Raw genomic sequence first — 21,430 nt, 5'->3', positions numbered from 1 at the left:
AGGTAGTCGGGTGTGCTATTTACAGATTGGCTGTGTACAGGTACAGTGATCGGTAAGCTGCTCTAACAGCTGATGCTTAAAGTTAGAGAGGGAGATAAGTCTCCATCTTCAGTGATTTTTGCAATTCGTTCCAGTCATTGGCAGCAGAGAACTGGAAGGAAAGGCGGCCAAAGAAAGTGTTGGGTTTGGAGATGACCAGTGCAATATACCTGCTGGAGCGCGTGCTATGTTGACCAGTGAGCTGAGATAAGGCGGGGCTTTACCTAGCAAAGACTTATAGATGACCTGAAGCCAGTGGGTTTGGGGACGAATATGTAGCAAGGGCCAGCCAACAAGAGCATACAGTTCGCAGTGGTGGGTAGTGTATGGGGCTTTGGTGACAAAAAGGATGGCACGGTGACAGACTACATCCAGTTTGCTGAGTAGAGTGTTGGAGGCTATTTTGTAAATTACATCGCCGAAGTCAAGGATCGGTAAGATAGTCAGTTTTACGAGGGTATGTTTGGCAGCATGAGTGAAGGAGGCTTTGTTGCGAAATAGGAAGCCGATTCTATATTTAATTTTGTATTGGAGATGCTTAATGTGAGTCTGGAAGGAGAGTTTACAGTCTAATCAGACACCTAGGTATTTGTATTTGTCCACATACTCTAAGTCAGAACCTTCCAGAGTAGTGTTGCTAGTCGGGCGGGTGTGGGCAGCAATCGGTTGAAGAGCATGCATTTAGTTTTACGAGCATTTAAAAGCAGTTGGAGGCCATGGAAGGAGTGTTGTATGACATTGAAGCTCGTTTGGAGGTTTGTTAACACAGTGTCCAAAGAAGGGCCAGATGTGTACAGAATGGTGTCGTCTGTGTAAAGGTGGAGCTGAGAATTACCAGCAGCAAGAGCGACATCATTGATATATACAGAGAAAAGAGTCGGCCCGAGAATTGAACCCTGTGGCAACCCCATAGAGACTGCCAGAGGTCCGGACAACAGGCCCTCCGATTTGACACACTGAACTCTATCTGAGAAGTAGTTGGTGAACCAGGCGAGACAGTCATTTGAGAAACCAAGGCTATTGAGTCTGCCGATAAGAATGCGGTGATTGACAGAGTCGAAAGCCTTGGCCAGGTCGATGAAGACAGCTGCACAGTACTGTCTTTTATCGATGGCGGTTATGATATCGTTCAGGACCTTGAGCGTGGCTGAGGTGCACCCATGACCAGCTCGGAAACCAGATTGCATAGTGGAGAAGGTACGGTGGGATTCGAAATGGTCGGTGATCTGTTTGTTAACTTGGCTTTCAAAGATTTTAGAAAGGCAGGGCGGGATTGATATAGGTCTGTAGCAGTTTGGGTCTAGAGTGTCTCCCCCTTTGAAGAGGGGGATGACCACGGCAGCTTTCCAATCTTTGGGGATCTCAGACGATACGAAAGAGAGGTTGAACAGGCTAGTAATTGGGGTTGCAACAATTTTGGCGGATAATTTTAGAAAGAGAGGGTCTAGATTGTCTAGCCAGCTGATTTGTAGGGATCCAGATTTTGCAGCTCTTTCAGAACATCAGCTGTCTGGATTTGGGTGAAGGAGAAGCGGATGGGGCTTGGGCAAATTGCTGCAGGGAGTGCAGAGCTGTTGGCCGGAGTAGGGGTAGCCAGGTGGAAAGCATGGCCAGCCGTAGAAAATTGCTTTTTGAAATTATCGATTATCGTAGATTTATCGGTGGTGACAGTGTTTCCTAGTATCAGTGTGGTGGGCAGCTGGGAGGAGGTGCTCTTATTCTCCATGGACTTTACAGAGTCCCAAAACTTTTTGAAATTAGTACTACAGGATGCAAATTTCTGTTTGAAAAAGCTAGCCTTAGCTTTCCTAACTGCCTGTGTATATTGGTCCCTGACTTCCCTGAGAAGTTGCATATCGTGGGGGCAATTCCATGCCAATGCAGAACGCCACAGGATGTTTTTGTGCTGGTCAAGGGCAGTCAAGTCTGGGGTGAACCAAGAGGTATATCTATTCTTAGTTCTACATTTTTGAACGGGGCATGCTTATTTAAGATGGTGAGGGAAGCACTTTTAAAGAGCAACCAGGCATCCTCTACTGACAGGATGAGGTCAATATCCTTCCAGGATACCCGGGCCAGGTCGATTGGAAAGGCCTGCTCGCTGAAGTGTTTTAGGGAGCGTTTGACAGTGATGAGGGGTGGTCGTTTGACCGCAGACCCATTATGGATGCAGGCAATGAGGCAGTGATCGCTGAGATTCTGGTTGAATCTCTGGCACTCTTCTTTTCTCTCCCTCTCTTTTTCTCTTCACCTCTGTCTCCCCCTCTCTCTCTCCTGTACAGAGTGAGTCCCTGATACACAGGCCAGGGATTGTTCCCAGGTATAAATGGGTACTCTCTGTCTCTGCACCCTGCCCTCTGCCTCTCCTTGCTCCCCTGCCCATTTTCCTTCTACCCCCCTCCCTCCCGTCCCTCCCTCCTCCCTCCCTCCCTCCCTCCCTCCCTCCTCCCTCCTGCCCTCCCTCCCTCCCTCCCTCCCTCCCTCCCTCCCTCCCTTTCTCTCATCTCTCTCCCCTACCCACTCTGCCCCCCCCCTCTCTCTCTCCCTCACTCTCCTCTACCCCTCTTTGCCCTTTCCCTCTGTCCTCCCCTCTCTTCCCTCTCTCTCTCGCTCCTTTTCCTCGCTCTGCCTCTCGGAGGAAGTGGGTCCGGAATGGCTCTCCTGCTGCTGGTGAGAGGGACAGGATTCCCATTGATCCAGAGCTCAGTATGAGGTTGGGGTGTAGATATGTGTGTGTATTACTATATAAATACACAAGAGTGAGTGTGTGCGAGTGTGTGTATGTATTAGTTTGTATGCGTGTGTGCTTCTAAGTGCGTGTGTGCATGTCTGTGTGTGTGTGAGAGTATAAATCACTACATAAATACAGAGAGAGAAGAGAAGAGGAAAGAGAGAGAGAGAGAGAGAGAGAGAGAGAGAGAGAGAGAGAGAGAGAGAGAGAGAGAGAGAGAGAGTGTGTAAGGGATGCCCTGCAGTCTCTCTTCTGCCAATTCTGAGAGGATCAAACCCTCAGACTAAGTCCTGCCTCTCAGGGTTCAATTCCCTGGGAAGTAATAAAGGCATCAGGTTACTCTCTTTGCGCTGGCACTGTCTAAACGGCTGCAGGGGGGCTGACCTCTGGCTGACAGGGCATGACTGATTGAAGCTGATGTGTCTCGCTCCTCTCCCCTCTCTGCACCTCTCTACAACTCTCTGGCTCCCTTTGATGGCATGTTAAAGTGTCATGATCAGCGCTCCTTTCTGACAGATGCTGGAAGTCTCTGCCCTACCAGAGTGCTCTCTGATTATGTGTTTCTGACCTCTCTGTGATGCAATCTCTCTCCATGCTTAACTTTGACCAAGTGGTGCTGATTCTGCAGGGCTGAATTACCATACATGACCCTCTCCTTTCTGTACACCTCTATCATTTTGAATGGTGCACAAAATGCACTTTGATGACAGTTTACTATGTCCTCCTCTCTCTCTCCCTTAGTGTGTGATTCTCATTGATGACGTGTCATATAACCCTCTCCCCCCTCTCTCCATCAGTTCTGACTTCATGTCTCACTTTGAGTCTCGGGACCTGAAGGCCTTCTCCGTGGAACCCCTCCTCCTCTACCCCACCCACTACACGGGCGAGCCAGGCTACGTCAGCGACACAGAGACCTCCACCATCTGGGACGACGAGGCCACCGCCACCGACTGGGACCGCCAGCACCAGCACGCCAGGAAGACAGAACAGCAAGGCCGCATCCACACCGTGGCCCAGAACAGTGTGACGGGAGACTCACCTCCACCCGCTGCCCGCTCCACACGAGACGAACTATGAGGAAGAAGAGATAGACTTGTTTACACACAGACATACACATAGATATACACACACACACACACACCTGGACGGACACACACTGCACAGGCATGTGCACTGCACACACACACTCACACTCACAGACCCAACCAACTGGATACACACTAAACTGCTCCGCTCGGTGCTCTTTCTCATTGGCTATCTGCTGGCTAATGGCATAACAGCAGGCTGAGATGCGAATCCCATTGGCTGCCTGGTGAGGGGCGGAGTGGTCTGTGCACTGAGGAATAGGAAGTGGGCTTCAGGCCCAGGACCCCAGCTTAATTTATTCCCCATGCACTCTACATGACACACACACACACACCTCGGAGAGATGCAGAGAGGGACTGGGGGGGCCTGAAAAACCACACCATGCTGGGACTATATGAGAGAGACTGGGACAAACCGGGACTCTGCAACATGTGGAAGACAGATATTGCTGTTGGCAGTGCAGAGATACAATTCACAATACATCTTTTTTTATTGTTAAAAAGGATTATTATTGTAATTTAAAAATAACAGATGTGGTTTATGGGCAGGAATAAAGTTATCTTACAGCTGTCTGAAAACGTGTTATGTGTGTGTATGTGTGTGCTTCTGTGCATGCAGGCTGGAGACTGACATACTGTACCCAGGAGTACTGTCAATTCCAATGATGTCACTGTCACTCACAGACACACCACATGCATGTGTATGTATATGTCTGCAGAATGTGTATGTGGTGCAAGGCATACACACACACACACACACACACACACACACACACACACACACACACACACACGAACACACACACCACACACACACACACACACACACACACACACAACACACACACACACAGAGAGTCATAATCATTTGCCATCAGATTCTTTCCAAGAGACAGGACAGGCATGATGAAGGACAGTGTTCCTCTGTGGCCTTGTAGTAGTAGTTAGCAGGCTGGCCCTGTTACACACGGATAAGACTACACTCGTCTGGCTTTACACTTTGCTGAGCCTGGCCTTTCATCTAACTGGAGAGGTGGTTGGATAAAGTTCTCAGCTAATAAAACGTCTTGACCAAATGTGTTTTTTTTCACTCTGCAGTTTGTTTGTGAGTAGGCCACAAACACCTAGGTTATGGCTACAGTGTTTGAATAGACTATATAGACTAGCCTGTGTATTGCTGTTATTTTAATTGTATCACTAATCTAAACTTCTACACTTTTCCCACAACCTTGGGATGCCAACCTCCCTCTGTGTAGCACAGACACATCTCCGGTCAATGTTAACATTTCAGTCTATAACACAGTTCATGTACTGTATGTCACATTTAGTGTCACCTGGTCAGAAAGTAATCCTTGTCATAGCCAAGTCAGGTACTGTATGTATGAACAGGTAGACAAGATACTGAGGCATTCAGCTCACTATTCAGTACAGTACATCATCCCAGGGTGTGCACCATGCCCTGGTTATAGGAACGTATAGGAAATTCCTCTCTGGGTTTTACTGTTCCTGTCTGAAGAGCTATCAGTCAAGAAGGCTCAGGCCTGCAGGGGAAACAGAGAGGAACAGAGAGAGAGATAGAAGATGAGAAACTGTCCAGAACAGAGGATTATACAAGACACATGATTTTCATAAAGAGACAGGCAGGGCGGATGTGGAGATACGCTTCTGAGCCCTGAAGACCTATGTTGCTGGACAGGAGGAGATGGACAAGGCCACAGTAGCCTACAGTACAGGACAACATTACTGCCCAGTCTGACCATTCACAAACAGCAGCTAGCTATTATGAGGGCCCAGTGCGGTGTTTGTTTGCCTTAATGCTTTACCTAACTGCAGAAATACCTGTGAACATGTTATTCTGTCTGTGTTGACAGTGTTTGTGTCTCATTCAGCAGAAGCAGAAAGAGAGGTCATGCAGAAAGCGAGGCCTTCTGGTCATGAACAGTGATTGAATGTGGAACTCAGAGGGGAGGAGCCCTAATGGGGGGGGGGGGGGTAGATTAGGGTTGAGCCATGCTCACTGTCATCTGCCATGTCTCTCCACACTTTCTTCATTTCCTAAACCCTAACCCTAGCCATACTCTAACCCTAGCTCATGCACACCCTGGCTCAACCCTAACACTGGCCATAACCAGAACACTTAACCTAGCTTCATGTCCACACCCTGGCTCAACTCTAACACTGGCCATAACCAGAACACTTAACTAGCTCATGTCCACACCCTGGCTCAACTCTAACACTGGCCATAACCAGAACACTTAACCTAGCTTCATGTCCACACCCTGGCTCAACTCTAACACTGGCCATAACCAGAACACTTAACCTACTTCATCCACCCTGGCTCAACTCTAACCTGGCCATAACCAGAACACTTAACCTAGCTTCATGTCCCACACCCTGAGGCTCGAAACTGTAGACTCTGGCCATAACCAGAACACTTAACCTAGCTTCATGTCCACACCCTGGCTCAACTCTAACACTGGCCATAACCAGAACACTTAACCTAGCTTCATGTCCACACCCTGGCTCAACCCTAACACTGGCCATAACCAGAACACTTAACCTAGCTTCATGTCCACACCCTGGCTCAACCCTAACACTGGCTCAACTTTAACGCTGGTTTATTGTACCCTTTTCCTACTTTTCATGCCAAGGTGCAGGGGCCTGGGTCCAGGTAGCTCGGGCTCAATTTAACCACCGGTCATGAGTAATACTGCAAGTTATCATTGATTAGAGTTATTGCCTGAATGAGAAGGACAACCAGCCAGGGGATACTGACGGTACTGAAAGTCTGACTAAGGCCTAAATTCCATCAGATCAAGCATTAACCGGCAATAGCCGACACCCACATAGCTGATGTTTTGACAGGTGTAATTGCGTTGGAGCTGTCAAATCAGTGAGCAGCTGCTCTTCTGATCATTGTCACGAAGCCACACCTGTCCCACCTCACATTAGAAGTTCAGAACAAGAGAGTGTTGGCTATATAGAAATAATGATGCTCAAATAATAAATCATTAAACTCCATAATGAGGATTTCTAATAGCCTAATCAAGGTGTAGATTACATCTCACATTCCCGTATGAAATGTTGTAAACAAGGCTGCATGGGATGTTTCTCACAGCCATATTCGCTTTAGGTATAGGGGAGAATGGGGTAAGTTGAGCCAAATGAGTAAGCTGAGCCCCCCTTGTTTTTAGGAAACCATACACAAAATGTATAATTTGACCAAATATTTAGGAAGAGGTCACCATTTCCTGAAGTCTGTGAAGGAAGAAACCACATGGAAAAAGTGGAAAGCAAGTTAAGTCCCAAAAATGGATTTCCACCAAGTAAAATTAATGTATTTTGTTAGAGGTTTAATGATGCTTGTATCTAAACCAAAGTAGATTATTTTAAGATTGTTCTATAAGCTTCAATATGAGGTCCTAAACCTAGCATAAAAGTGCATTATTGTAGCTGTGTGGGCTAACAGAGTCAAAATGATTGCCTTGGGGTAAGTTGAGCCAATGGCAATGGGTTTTAAGTTAAGCTAATTGAAGCGCTGGGATATGAGGTAACAACAGGGGCTGGCCTATGTTAAAAGTGTTTAAAAAACGTACAAAGTGTTTGTTAGGTGTTAAGCTTGTACTAAAATATGCTTAAAATGATTAAAAAAACTATTGTGATTGTGTTGAACTGTGTTTGAGAAATAAAGATAGACATGGTTTTAAAAGGAAGTGGTACAAAATGTGTCAACTTACCCCACTCTCCCCCAATGGTAGGGGCCCCTTGTGGATTTGACAGCTCTAATGCAGTTCCACCTCTGACAAAACAAAACAACCTTTATGTGGTTGTCGGCTAGCTCGGATCTGATCAAATCTAGCTCTAAATCAACAACGGCTTGGGTCACTTACTAGTAGTCCTCTGTGCATTCAACGACCATATAGTACAAGGTTGCATTCTGTTTATTAAAATACTTTGGTTCACTCTCAAGCTGTGGTTATAAAGTGCTGTCAGGCAAAACAAATGAAGATACTCACCGAAATAGGCATTTGCAGGCCTACAGAGCCGTTCACAGAGCTTTGGGGGGATATTTATTTTCTTTAACAACACAATCACTGATCACACATTGTAAGAAAGCTAGTGCCAGTGACTTCTAGGCCTACTAACTAGAGATGATTAAAATCAGGGGGAAGTGTGGCTATCAGCTGATCATAGCGAATGATGATGTAAATCTTCTAGCTAGCTAGATATCTATGCTATCGAAACAAACTCGTTTTTACTGCTCCTGGCATCTAGTTTTACAAAGCCACCTGATCCCGCGAGCTTGATAGCGAAGCGTGAGTCAGTCTGGTATTTACGTCGCTGACTAAACTCCACTCCATGGTGAAGGGAGTTTCTGATGAACTGGAGCAGAGACAGAGATGTGAATATAATGACGCCCTAACAGTTAGATTCGTTGTCCACTCCTGACTATTCCTCTCTCTTTAGATTGGTGGATACATCTCGTTATTTTTATACTTTTTTGAATATTCGATGAGGGGTGTTGACATCAACCACCTGTATTCAATGGAGATGTTATGCTACTAGCCTCATGCCATAAATATGCATAGCCATCTTGAGAAAACGTTCTCAAAGTTTGCCGGGATGCCAAGTGTCCTACTTATATCAGTACACTCTTAACAACCTAAGTAAATATTACGGAACTTCTATTCAACCAAATAAACCTCATGTAGCAAATAAGCCATAACATTTTTTGTTGACCAAATTCGACACTCTCTCATTGATCTCTATATAAAAACTCCTCGTTTGGTGAGCTCTCATTGACCTCCATACAAAAACTCCTCGCTTGGTGAGCGCTCATTGACCTCTACACAAAAACCCCTCGTTTGGTGAGCTCTCATTGACCTCTATACAAAAACTCCTCGCTTGGTGAGCGCTCATTGACCACTACACAAAAACCCCTCGTTTGGTGAGCTCTCATCGACCTCTATACAAAAACTCCTCGCTTGGTGAGCGCTCATTGACCTCTATACAAAAACTCCTCGCTTGGTGAGCTCTCATTGACCTCTATACAAAAACTCCTCGCTTGGTGAGCTCTCATTGACCTCTATNGACCTCTATACAAAAACTCCTCGCTTGGTGAGCTCTCATTGACCTCTATACAAAAACTCCTCGCTTGGTGAGCTCTCATTGACCTCTATACAAAACACCCTCGTTTGGCTCATTGACCTCAATACAAAAACTCCTCGCTTGGTGAGCTCTCATTGACTTCCATACAAAGCTCCTCGCTTGGTGAGCTCTCATTGACCTCAATACAAAAACTCCTCGCTTGGTGAGCTCTCATTGACTTCCATACAAAGCTCCTCGCTTGGTGAGCGCTCATTGACCTCCATACAAAAACCCCTCGCTTGGTGAGCGCTCATTGACCTCCATACAAAAACCCCTCGTTTGGTGAGCTCTCCTTGACCTCCATACAAAAACCCCTCGTTTGAGGAGCTCTCATTGCCACCTGCTGGAGAAGACAGATTTTTGGCCCAGTTATACCTCCCACTTAGCCTCTTCCTCTCTAGCAGAGACCAGGCTTTGATGAATTCAGCTCAGACATCGATTCGCCCAAGATCAATACAAGAAAATTATAATGATGCAACGCTTACCTTGTACCTACGTTTGTCCTCTAATTGAGTGCCTTTCTTTGTTTGCTGAAATCCATACTTTTTCCATAAACATTAATCAAATACAATCACCTTCCTTGTTGAGATTCAAATGGCACACGCGCATTTGCTCTGAGTTACCATCTAAGAGCAACAGCAATCAGGGGCAGACTGGGACAAAAAATGTTCTCTGGCATTTTAGCCACACCAGCCCACCTCACCACGCATGTGACACATAGGCAGTACACTGTACCAGTGATCAGTGAAAAACATAGCCTTCCACCTTTTTTAACCAGCTCATGTAAAAACACAGATACAACTCACCACTATAACTGTGCCTCTGTTACCTCCTTGTTGTGCAGTCTGACTCTCTATCTTCTCTGCTGTCACTCCCAAGTGTAAATTGCTATTACATATAAAGCCAACATATTAAGGAACTGTCAGTATATCCGCGTCTCTATGTTTTCTTCCTACCTTCACTCACCACTGAGCTGTCTCTGCTAAGCCTAGCATCCTTTCCCACGGCACTGTACAAGAAGACCATGACACGCCCCCCCCCACCCCCCCATCCGAAGGGTTAATTACTATTACATATTATAGACCAAAATTTTAAAACAGTCAAATATTAAAACTCTCGCTCTGTTCTCCCGACCTCCACTGCACTTGACTACTGCAGCAGCAGCAGCTGAGCTGTCTGTGGTGCTAAGCCTAGCATCACTGGACCAGAAGACTAGGGGGCCACACTGTCTGTGGTGCTAAGCCTAGCATCACTGGACCAGAAGACTAGGGGCCACACTGTCTGTGGTGCTAAGCCTAGCATCACTGGGACCAGAAGACCAGGGGCCACACTGTCTGTGGTGCTAAGCCTAGCATCACTGGGACCAGAAGACCAGGGGGCCACACTGTCTGTGGTGCTAAGCCTAGCATCACTGGGACCAGAAGACCAGGGGGCCACACTGTCTGTGTGCTAAGCCTAGCATCACTGGGACCAGAAGACAGGGGCCACACTGTCTGTGGTGCTAAGCCTAGCATCACTGGGAACAGAAGACTAGGGGGCCACACTGTCTGTGTGCTAAGCCTAGCATCACTGGGACCAGAAGACTAGGGGGCCACACTGTCTGTGGTGCTAAGCCTAGCATCCACTGGGACCAGAAGACCAGGGGGCCACACTGTCTGTGGTGCTAAGCCTAGCATCACTGGGACCAGAAGACCAGGGGGCCACACTGTCTGTGCTGGGCCCAGCTATCTCCAAGAGTAACACTTTATTTAAGGATCCATAATAAACAGGCATTTATAAGGCATTTACAAACCGTTTGCTCATTATTTATTAATCATTACTCCCACATTTGTAAATGTTAGTAAGTTGGTTATTCACACATGTATATATATTTCCTTAAGCCCCCTGGTTTGTGTGCTTATTCTTTACCAGTTACTGAAGGAATGTCTACCAATGGCATGTCCATCTTTTTGTGCAAAATTTCAATGGTTACTCAAAACATTTATAAAGTATTTATAACATGTAAATAGCACTCACTTTAGGGAATGCAAAAATACTTTACTAATGAGTAGTAAATTGTTTGTTAATGTGGGGGTAATGATTAATAAATGGTGAACACACAATTTATAAATGCCTTATAAATGGTTTATTACAGACCCTTAAAATAAAGTGTTTCACATCCTAGTTGTGAATGAATAAACACATATATTAGACAAAGAAGAAAATCACTGAATAAATGTTATATATACACTGAACAAAAATATAAATGCAACATACAACAATGTTAAAGATTTTACTGAGTTACAGTTCATAAAAGGAAATCAGTCAATTGAAATAAATTCATCAGGCCCTGATCTATGGATTTCACATGACTGGACAGGGGGAGTTTTTTCCCCACAAAAGGGCTTTATTACAGACAGAAATACTCCTCAGCATCCCCCCAGCCCTCCTCAGACAATCCCGCAGGTGAAGAAACCGGATGTGGAGGTCCTGGCTGGCGTGGTTACACTTGGTCTGCGGTTGTGAGGCCGGTTGGACGTACCGCCAAATTCACTAAAACGATATTGGAGGTGGCTTATGGTAAACAAATGAACAGTCAATTCTCTGGCAACAGCTCTGGTGGACATTCATGCAGTCAGCATTCCAATTGCATGTTCCCGCAAAACTTGAGATATCTGTGGCATTGTGTTGTGTGACAAAACTGCACATTTTAGAATGGCCTTTTATTGTCCCCAGCAGGGTGCTGTGTAATGATCATGCTGTTTAATCAGTTTCTTGAAATGCGGTGGATGGATTATCTTGGCAAAGGAGAAAATGCACATTGAGCAATTATTATGCATTAATTCAGTGTTTTGTTGAAAAATATGATGACTTGCATTTAATAAAAAGCAGCCCGAAATGCCAGATGGTCTGATCCATTTTTAGCCCAGCAGGCCTGTCTAACTTGGGTTTTTTGCTCAAAATGATCATTATCTGGCTAATAATGGAGGCCTCATGGAAAAGAATGGGCTGGTGTGTTAGAAATGCCAGGGTCGATTTTTCGTCCCAGTCAGACCCTGCTTGATCCACATTTGGTGCAATGTGTGAGAAATTGAGGAAGGTTGACATTGTTGGTTTATTGCACAAGTGATAGATTTTGTATTAGTTTGTCCAGTGCCATTTAAGAAACTAGACATTAATTGTGAAGGCAGTGAAAAGATTTTTGGATCTCCAGGACTTCACGGCCTAAACATTACGGGGAATATTGAATGATGTCTTCCTCTTTCATGCTCCTGAAGCTGTGTAAAGATCTGAGTATACATTTGAATCCGACTGAAAGAGTACATTTTAGTTTTTTGTTTACTTGTGGAAAATTAGGAGTATGCTTTTCCCCCTTCCCAGATTATTTATGATAGTTGCAGTGTTCCCCCCATCCAGTAGGTGGCGGCATGCACATCTAACGTATGTTTGAGGGACCAACATAGTCCCATAGAAGAAGAAGAAATAGAAGATTCAACATCATGGCCGTTGCCGGGGTTATTGATGAGCATGGAAGGTTTCAGCCTATGTTGGCCTTGCAGGATTATAGTAATTCTTCATTTGGAGGAATTGATACAGACATCAACATCTCATGCGGGGAAAGCGGCTACAACACGATGTCCGATTCCACCAATCCAACCCCAAATTCTACACCGACGCCTGTATCCATACTCGCGCGCATATCGCTCATGCCAGGTGGTGAGCGACACGGATTATCGCACTCTCCAATTGTTAAAAAGAAGCGACATGTTTGTACGTTTGATGGCTGTGTCAGGGCCTACGGAAAATTGTCTCACCTGAAGTCGCATATAAGGACACATACAGGTATGTGCGAAGCTTAGCAGTACCTTTACATGCTGACCACACCGGCCTGGATGCGTGCGCGAGTTTTGCTAAATAAATGTACACATACATGTTATTCAATCATTTCATCCAAATTGCTCGCACGAGTCAATGGTCGTCTGTGTAGCCAAGAGCTAAAGTAGAACTTGGCTCTATTTTAAACGCTTGATGTGCTGCAAGTCCTGTCTCTCCCATCTCATTGTTTTTTAGGAACATATACCAATGTGGGTGATTTGAAAGATGAAGGTCCACACTTAGGGTTGCCAACTTTTTCACTACCAAATAACGGACAAAAGGTGGCGTGCCAGTGCACGGTGCCACGGCGGCGTGGGTATGGTGTTGTGTGAATGAATATACAGTATATTCTTATTCAATTGGAAAGGAAATGCATTTTTATATTCCATTTGGTCTATAACTTTACTAAAACTGTATCACTATGTAAACTTGTGACTAAACCTCAAAATAAATTATCAAAGAAATCACAATTTGGACCTTTTACAGCAAAAAATATAACATTTCAAATGCAAAAGAGGAAAAGAGGGGCATGAGTCACCCACCAAGTCTTTTTCCATTTATATTTTTTTGCTGTTCTTGACTGATTCAAGCAGTTTTGCATAGCCAAAGAGAACCCTTACATGACAAGTCACAGGTCACAGATATTTGAAGTTAATATTTGATCAGCTCTGTGTTGCATCTTTTTCTTGAGTGTGATCATTTAATGGTCATCAGAGAAAATCCTCTCTACAAAGACATTTGAGCCTGGCACACTGAGGACAAATGAGACAATTCTGAACACGTTGATCAAGTTGGTTTTTCCTAGGTTTTGGGAAACTGCCACCTACTTCTCACTGGTGGATTTTGTGGTATCCTGTCTGGATTTCCTCCTGGATAGCACTGAACTCTTCATAGAGTTGGTCCATACTGACTGTCTCTGTCATTTTGAGGGCAACCACCACCTGCTCCAGGTCAGTGAAGGAGAGCCCCTCATAGAGGCCGATCGGTTTCAGTTTCACCATTACATTTCCTGGTGAGAAATCAAACCACTTGTCAATGTATGTAATGACAGTGTCATAGAACGTAAGTCCTGTTGCTACTTGGACATTTGTGCTGACACTTGTTTGTCCATCAGCTGCTTGGTCTGGTATCCAAAAACGCTGTCCTGTTTCCACTGAAGCATCTTCATTTTGGACTTCCTCGTAAACATCTGTGATGCAGAGCGTTGTTTCCTCCAGGTTTTTTACGCGTTGGACAAAAACACACCCCACGTTGTGGAGAAAGCACAGATAAATCTCAGCAGCTTCCGTTTTTTCTTCATACTTAAAAGTACTCTTAAGTGCCACGGGACAGGTCTCCCCAAGGGACCTGAAGTACGAAGTAAGAGCTGGCCAGCTTTGCAGGAGACGATCGACAGCTGGGTGAAGAGAGAGCCACCGTGTGCAAACATGTCGCAGAATTTCATGTCTCAACAAAGGCAAAAAATGCACGCAGTTCCTCTCTTCAGGAAGCAGATACTGAGAAGTGGCTGTAGAGCTTTAAAACAATTGCCTCAATATCCACTGACAGTTGATCGCAGGTGTGCTTGCAGGCATTATGAGCTATGTGAGCTGGGCAATTAGCTTTCAGAATGCGATTGTTGGCACTGCTCAATAACTGGTAAACGGAGTGGTGTTTTTCAAAGTTGACATTGCACATCTCCAGTTCATGCTTTTCCAGACACATCAAGCTCTGATGAACTATGTCATTTGCAGTTTCATCACTGTCTTTATAAAAGTCAAGTAACTTGCACTGCACTCCATCAGACAGAGAGAAATATCTCACACACACTGGAGACATGTGTCTATTTCCCTTGTTGGAGGCGTCACTGAGAAATACATGAGCTCACTTTCGGTCAGGGACAGATCTTCCAAAATATCCCACACAGTCTTTGGTCCTAAAACATTCATTGGAATCATCTCAGCTTTCGTTCTTCCCAAGTGCATCTTCTTCACAACATTTGAGTCGTGAAACAAAGCACCGTTGAGCTTAACAAGACAGTCGGTGCTGTTGTAGCTGAGTCCATGTTTAACTATGACGTCACGAAGAATGTGCCGATATTGCTAGCACGTTTAGCTAGCATGGCCTTCTTGTGCATTTATGTGGATGCATGCTGAGTTAGGTCATTCTCCCCTCCATGGCCAATTTGAGAATTCCCGACGGCATAAAGTACAGAAAGCTTTCGTCGAGTCACTCTTAACCCACATCTTTTTTGCTTCCCATTGTTTGTTGTAGCTGCACAGTCTTCTTTCAGGTTTATCCATATTTCCTTGACATGCCAAACTGACCGAACAACAACAAATTACTTTGCAGGAATTGGCGCATTTACGCTATACTGTGATCGGATGAATATACGGGACAAGGGAGGTCCTGTATGAGACAAACCAATTTAGCCCAATATAAGGGATTCCCGGCTAATACGGGACCGTTGGCAAACCTATCCACACTCCAGTCCAGTTGGTTGCAAACGGCCATATAAAATCCACAGAAGAAAGCAACTAAAGGAGGAGAGATTACTAAAAACTGACTAGGCTTCCCCTTTTATCTGTTCATTAATTGTCAAAGTAGAGAACACAATTTTGTTTGACTCAAAGTTGGGCAAAATTATATAAAGATCCAGCAAAAAAGAGGAAATTGTACAAGCTAGCTAGCTAAATGTCCATGAATGCTTCAGATATTTTGACCTGTCCCCAAATGAATATAGTTGGTTCAGAGTTAGTTTTGCTATTTAAACCTGCGTGTCCTGATCACGTCTGGTGTGGATGGACAGAATCAACATGCGCCCAATGGTGGACGCGGGCGCGCCTGGTCTAGTCAGCATGTTGGCCTCCATTGGTCATCTATTAGCCTACAGTCCAATGTAATGGATGACCGAGCAATCGAGGCTATGCTTACCATGTGTGTGCATCGCATACAGAGTAGCAAGTATGTTGGTTGTGAATAATAACGGTTTCTTCATCCCATCCCAGGTGAGAAGCCCTACAACTGCTCCTGGCCCGACTGTGACAAGAAGTTCTCCCGTTCTGATGAACAAATCCGCCACCTGCGGACTCACACGGGCGAGAAACAGTTCCAGTGCCCACTGTGTGCCATGCGCTTCATGCGAAGCGACCACCTGCTTAAGCATGCCCGCCGCCACCCTGGCTTCGAACCATCCATGATCAGCCACAAGGGCAACCCAATAATGGACTAAAGGAGCCTAACTGTACTCCTTATAGTCCAAGGACATTACATGCTGTTTAAAGGCAAATTGGCTCTGGAAGCTAAAACAGCCAAATACTCAATCTAAACGTGAATTGATTCTCAATTCTCAATACGGTTCTAGAAACATAAATCCCTTTATTTTAATTTCACAAATACTCACTGTTTTAACAGTTGCAGCTGACAGTATGTTTTTTTTCAGTGACAACACGTTTGTGGCGTCCTTCTTCTGTTTACACACAGGTGTTCGGAGACAGATTGCTAATGGGCACAGGTAGTCCACTCAGTCTTCTGTCTTTTCCGTAAACAAGCACTAACATAGAAATAAGGCTGTGTGGGAACCCTAACCCTATGTAATTGAACTGTGAGTCATGATCAAGGGCTACCATAAAGGGGGGGAGGTAGGGCCTGGGGTGTATTCATTAGTCAGATTTAATAGAAAAATGTTTGGTATGTTGCAAAACATTTTGCAACAGTTTACTCCAAACAGAAAATGTTTTGAAATGAAAACAAGTTTCTGTTGGATAAATTCAGGTAGGCCCCTTCCTGTTTGGTTCTGTTTAGTTCCTGGAGTAAACGGTAACCGTTGCAAAACATTTTGCAACAGACCAAACGTTTTGCAATTGAATCTGACTAATGGTTGGACCCCTGGTCAGACCAATGGATCTCCACTGGAAGCAAAGGTGCGGGATAGGAGAGGAAGAGGTTCTGTAGCCATGCCCTGGTCCCAGATCTGTCTTAAGACAACTCCTTTGACTATTGTCATGATGCCATACATTCATGTTTGGCTTGACAAGGACCACACGTGGCACAGCAGAGTTGGCTAAATCACACATACAGATGGGACCAGGCTACTGTAGCCTACTTCACTCAGCCTGTCTCAGATAACTCATCTTGTATTATTGATGATCAATACCCACTGGTTAGGTTTCGTTAATGCTAAGATAATAGGTAATGTTTAAGTTTTGTACGTTTTATAGCTTTTGGTATAGTGGAGATAATAGTAAGATTACTGTGGATAGCAAATGTTTATGGAACAGTTCTTATATTTGGTAAACTTACTGCTGGTACTGTACTATAGATATGTTAAACCGTTTGTGTGTTAAACTGAGCTCTGAGATCAATAATGGCACAAAGTTTTTTTTATGATTTATTTTATCCCTTTGGTGCAAATTTCACAAGTATGTTGTACATTTTCACAACGCTTTGTACCAAACTCAAAACAGATCATCAAAAAGGCAGTTTCACAAGTCTTAGCACATTATTCGATTGACTAAGTACAACGCAATCATACAGTCCGTTTTTCATCTAGAAATACATGTTCATATGAAGTAATTGCCTTTCACAATGCAATGCTCACATTACTTTTGATATGATTGTCTTCTCATTTGTTTAAATACATTTAATTGACTTAATCAGACTGCTCTTAATTGATAATCACTTAACCATTTGGTAAACCTATATAATGGTTTGTCTGCAACATTTTGAGAATAATGAATGTATGTTTAAGGTATGAACATAAAGTATGATATACTGTAATGTAATATTATGAATGATTTTACTTCAGTAAGTTCAAATAAATCTGATATTAAGATCAGATGTATTGTATGTAATGCATCCCCTATACAGTAAACATGTATCCAAAATGAAGTTGCTGGGGTCTTTGTGTGGTTTCAAACTGCTTTCTAATATTGCATTGGCCAACACAGTACTGTAATACCGTAACATATGCAATTTACGTAGCAGAAGTTTTTAACCAAAGCAACAAGTGAGTCCACACATTATTGTAGGTGACCCCAGTGAGAATTGAACCCACCACTCTGCTGTTGCTAGTGCCATGCTCTTACTACGTAACCCACACAGGACCACTAAAATACATGACCACAATACAGGTGGAAGGTGTATGATCGACAACCCCATGAGAGTACCACCCACCTCCAGGTCATGAATGAGGCAAGCAATGACGTCAATCCAGACCTATGACAGGCTTGGATTCGCCTTGCCAAAATGTTTTTTCCTCAGGTGCATGAACAACGAGCATGTTACAGAAGCGAATTATGTTGATGAGAACCTATGGCCAAATGCTCAAGACAGACTTGATTCAAACTAGTGCCTGCTAAATGTCATGTTTCTTTCATTTGATAATTATATCTGAAACATTGATTTCTAAAATAAATGTATTGATCGTGAGATGTTTTCAATGATCACACATGGGATAGAAAGATTCATTTAACATTGATAGTGCGAGTATTGACAAATGTGAATTGTAATTTACTGTTCTGTAGAAGATTATTCAAAAGGGCAATTTGTACATTTACAATGTACAAAACATTAGGAACACCTGCTCTTTTTATGACAGACTGGCCAAGTGAAAGCTATGAACCCTTATTGATGTCACTTGTTAAATCCACTTCAATCTGAATCGGTGTAGGAGAGGAGACATGTTAAAGAAGGGTTCTTAAGCCATGAGACATGAACAGTGTATGTGTGCCATTCAGGGGGTGAATAGGTAAGACAAGATTTAAGTGCCTTTGAATGTGGTATGGTAGCAGCACCGGTTTGAGTGCATCAAGAACTGCAACGCTGCTGGGTTTCACACAACAGTTTCCAGTGTGTATCAAGCAACCCAGTATCACAGATTGTGAAACACACAAATTGCTTATTGGAAATGTGGAAAAGTATTTTTTTTTGTGCAGTACACGATTTTGTATACAGTGCATTACAATCACAGATAAAGACAGTCGGTTAGCTTCTTATGGCTGGGGGTAGTATTGAGTAGCTTGGATGAATAAGGTGCCCAGAGTAAACTGTCTGCTCCTCAGTCCCAGTTGCTAATATATGCATATTATTAGTATATTTGGATAGAAAACACTCTGAAGTTTCTAAAACTGTTTGAATGATGTCTGTGAGTATAACAGAACTCATATGGCAGGCAAAACCCTGAGAAAAAATCCAACCAGGAAGTGGGAAATCTGAGATTGGTCGATTTTCAATTTAGCCCCTATTGAAGATACAGTGGGATATTGGTCATGTTACACTTCCTAAGGCTTCCACTAGATGTCAACCGTCTTTAGAAACTTGTTTGAGGCTTCTACTGTAAAGGGGCGCTGAATGAGAGGGAATTGAGTCAGAGGTCTGGCAGAGTGCCAGGAGCTGGTCATGCACATTCACATAAGAGGTAGCTCCCATTCCATTTGCTTTTTCTGAAGACAAAGAAATTCTCCGGTTGAAGATTTATTGAAGATTTATGTTAAAAACATCCTAAAGATTGATTCTATACATCGTTTGACATGTTTCTACGGACTGTAACGGAACTTTTTGACATTGTCTGCAACTAGTGAACGTGCTTCGTGAGTTTTGATTTGTTTACCAAACGCGCTAACAAAAGTAGCTATTTGGACATAAATGATGGACATTATCGAACAAATCAAACATTTATTGTGGAACTGGGATTCCTGGGAGTGCATTCTCATGAAGATCATCAAAGGTAAGTGAATATTTATAATGTTATTTCTGACTTCTGTTGACTGCACAATATATATTTTTGTCTTGATTGGGCTCTGAGCACCGACCTCAGATTATTGCATGGTTTGCTTTTTCCGTAAAGCTTTTTTGAAATCTGACACAGCGGTTGCATTAAGGAGAAGTGGATCTAAAATTCCATGTACAACACTTGTATCTTTGATCAACGTTTATTATGAGTATTTCTGGAAATTGATGTGGCTCTCTGCAAAATCACTGGATGTTTTTGGAACTACTGAACATAACGCGCCAATGTATACTGAGACCTTTTGATATAAATATGAACTTTACCGAACAAAACATACATGTATTGTGTAACATGAAGTCCTATGAGTGTGATCTGATAAAGATCATCAAAGGTTAGTGATTCATTTTATCTCTATTTCTGCTTTTTGTGACTCCTGTCTTTGGCTGGGAAAATGGCTGTGTTTTTCGGTGATTTGGCGGTGACCTAACATAATCGTTTGTGGTGCTTTCGCTGTAAAGCCTTTTTGAAATCGGACACTGGTGGGATTAACAACAAGATTACCTTTAAAATGGTATAAGATACTTGTATGTTTGAGGAATTTTAATTATGAGATTTCTGTTGTTTGAATTTGGCGCCCTGCACTTTCACTGGCTGTTGTCATATGGATCCCGTTAACGGGATCGCAGCCGTAAGAAGTTTTAAGACAGAAACGATAGGAGGGTGGTTGGTTGGGGAGAATGGGTGGGCGTTAACAAAGGTTGTGTGTTCGAATCTCATCATGATGAACTTCACAGGGTGGTGAAAGTGCAAGGTGATGAGCTTGATGTGACTTTCCAATAAATATCGAGGGTCTTATTCTGGTGACATGATCATCGATGCTGGGCTGCTGTTTGACAAATAAAACTACATCTCACTCTTTTGTCCATAATAATTTAATGTAGGCTATACTGCACCCTGCTGGCTAGAGTGCACATGCCAATACCAGAGTGGGCACATTTTTGGTGAGAAAACCATCAGTAGAGTTGAATGTGATGGAAACCCATTTAACTTGTTTGTTTTTTTATTCGGTACATGGGAATTTAACGGCAAAAGGTATTTAAGTGCACTACATCATCACGCACAGCCTTTTATATGAAACAAGTCAATTCGATGGAATCACATCTCTGGTGGGAAAATGCGCATTTAGTTTTTATGCAGATTTGAGAATATTCACATGAAAATCTGTCATCCATTGAATGGAAACCTAGCTATTGTATCACTAATTTATGGTAAAGAAATGACCAAGTAGATAGTAATAACCCATTTATGCTACTTGTTTGTACCAGAATAATAATTGGAAGTATCGTTCAACTCCGTAAATCTTATAAGTTGTTAAAGGGTCTAACAAATAAACAACCTCATAGTAATTATCATTTATTTAGGTAGATAATTTTGGCAGTGAAGACACACACAGAAACTGAATTCATGAGAGAAAATTCACAAGTGTTGCATGAGAATCAACACAGGGAGAATCGACCACAGTACATCTTGCCCAGCATTTAGTACTGAATGACCAATAACAGACCAGTACACTGCTCAGTGAGATGGCCAGAATGTCAGTATTAGAGAATGAGCGTTATAGTAATAACCAGTGTGATGGAGAGAATAGGTATGAAACATAGGAGTGTATATGGTAGGGACCACAGTAGRGACCGGTTTCACTGTGTGGGTTAGACAGGTGGGGTGGAGGTGTTAATGCTGGTTAGGCAGTGTGTGGGAGCCGGTAWCTGTGGGATTCCGTTAAAAGGGGGGTGAGTGTCGGTGTGTAGAGGCCTAGGCACAGGAGGAACTGAATTAGTGTCAGTGTGGGCTAGTGTGAAAATC

General features: G+C 43.6%; 2 protein-coding genes and 1 pseudogene across 2 annotated transcripts in view; 2 read left to right on the top strand and 1 right to left on the bottom strand.

Annotated features, from left to right (window-relative positions):
* LOC111972143 (procollagen galactosyltransferase 2-like) overlaps window positions 1-4,434 on the top strand; it is a 28,607-nt pseudogene extending 24,173 nt beyond the window's left edge.
* An 8,025-nt stretch (window positions 4,435-12,459) lies between these two features.
* On the top strand, window positions 12,460-17,727 carry LOC111972142 (Krueppel-like factor 9). The gene is made up of 2 exons (XM_023999016.2): window positions 12,460-12,825; window positions 15,846-17,727. The coding sequence occupies exons 1-2, from the start codon at window positions 12,483-12,485 to the stop codon at window positions 16,067-16,069; spliced, it is 567 nt and encodes a 188-aa protein (XP_023854784.1). The 5' UTR covers window positions 12,460-12,482; the 3' UTR covers window positions 16,070-17,727.
* The window catches only part of LOC111972349 (ral guanine nucleotide dissociation stimulator-like 1), a 31,968-nt gene continuing 27,808 nt past the window's right edge, over window positions 17,271-21,430 (bottom strand). The window contains exon 18 of the mRNA XM_023999370.2: window positions 17,271-21,416. The gene's annotated coding sequence lies outside the window, so the exon portion shown is untranslated. The remainder of the gene's footprint in view (window positions 21,417-21,430) is intronic.

The sequence above is a fragment of the Salvelinus sp. IW2-2015 genome, linkage group LG13, assembly GCF_002910315.2.
Source record: "Salvelinus sp. IW2-2015 linkage group LG13, ASM291031v2, whole genome shotgun sequence".
Lineage (NCBI taxonomy): Eukaryota > Metazoa > Chordata > Actinopteri > Salmoniformes > Salmonidae > Salvelinus > Salvelinus sp. IW2-2015.
The sequence above is the reverse complement of the archived record's forward strand: the minus strand, read 5'-3'. Positions and strand labels throughout refer to the sequence as shown.

What these genes read in the sequence shown, in the direction of transcription:
- LOC111972142 (XM_023999016.2), top strand. Translation starts at nt 12,483, where the DNA reads ATGGCCGTTGCCGGGGTTATTGATGAGCATGGAAGGTTTCAGCCTATG. An exon ending in GCATATAAGGACACATACAG is followed by an intron (nt 12,826 to 15,845) that starts GTATGTGCGAAG and finishes ATCCCATCCCAG; the next exon opens with GTGAGAAGCCCTACAACTGC.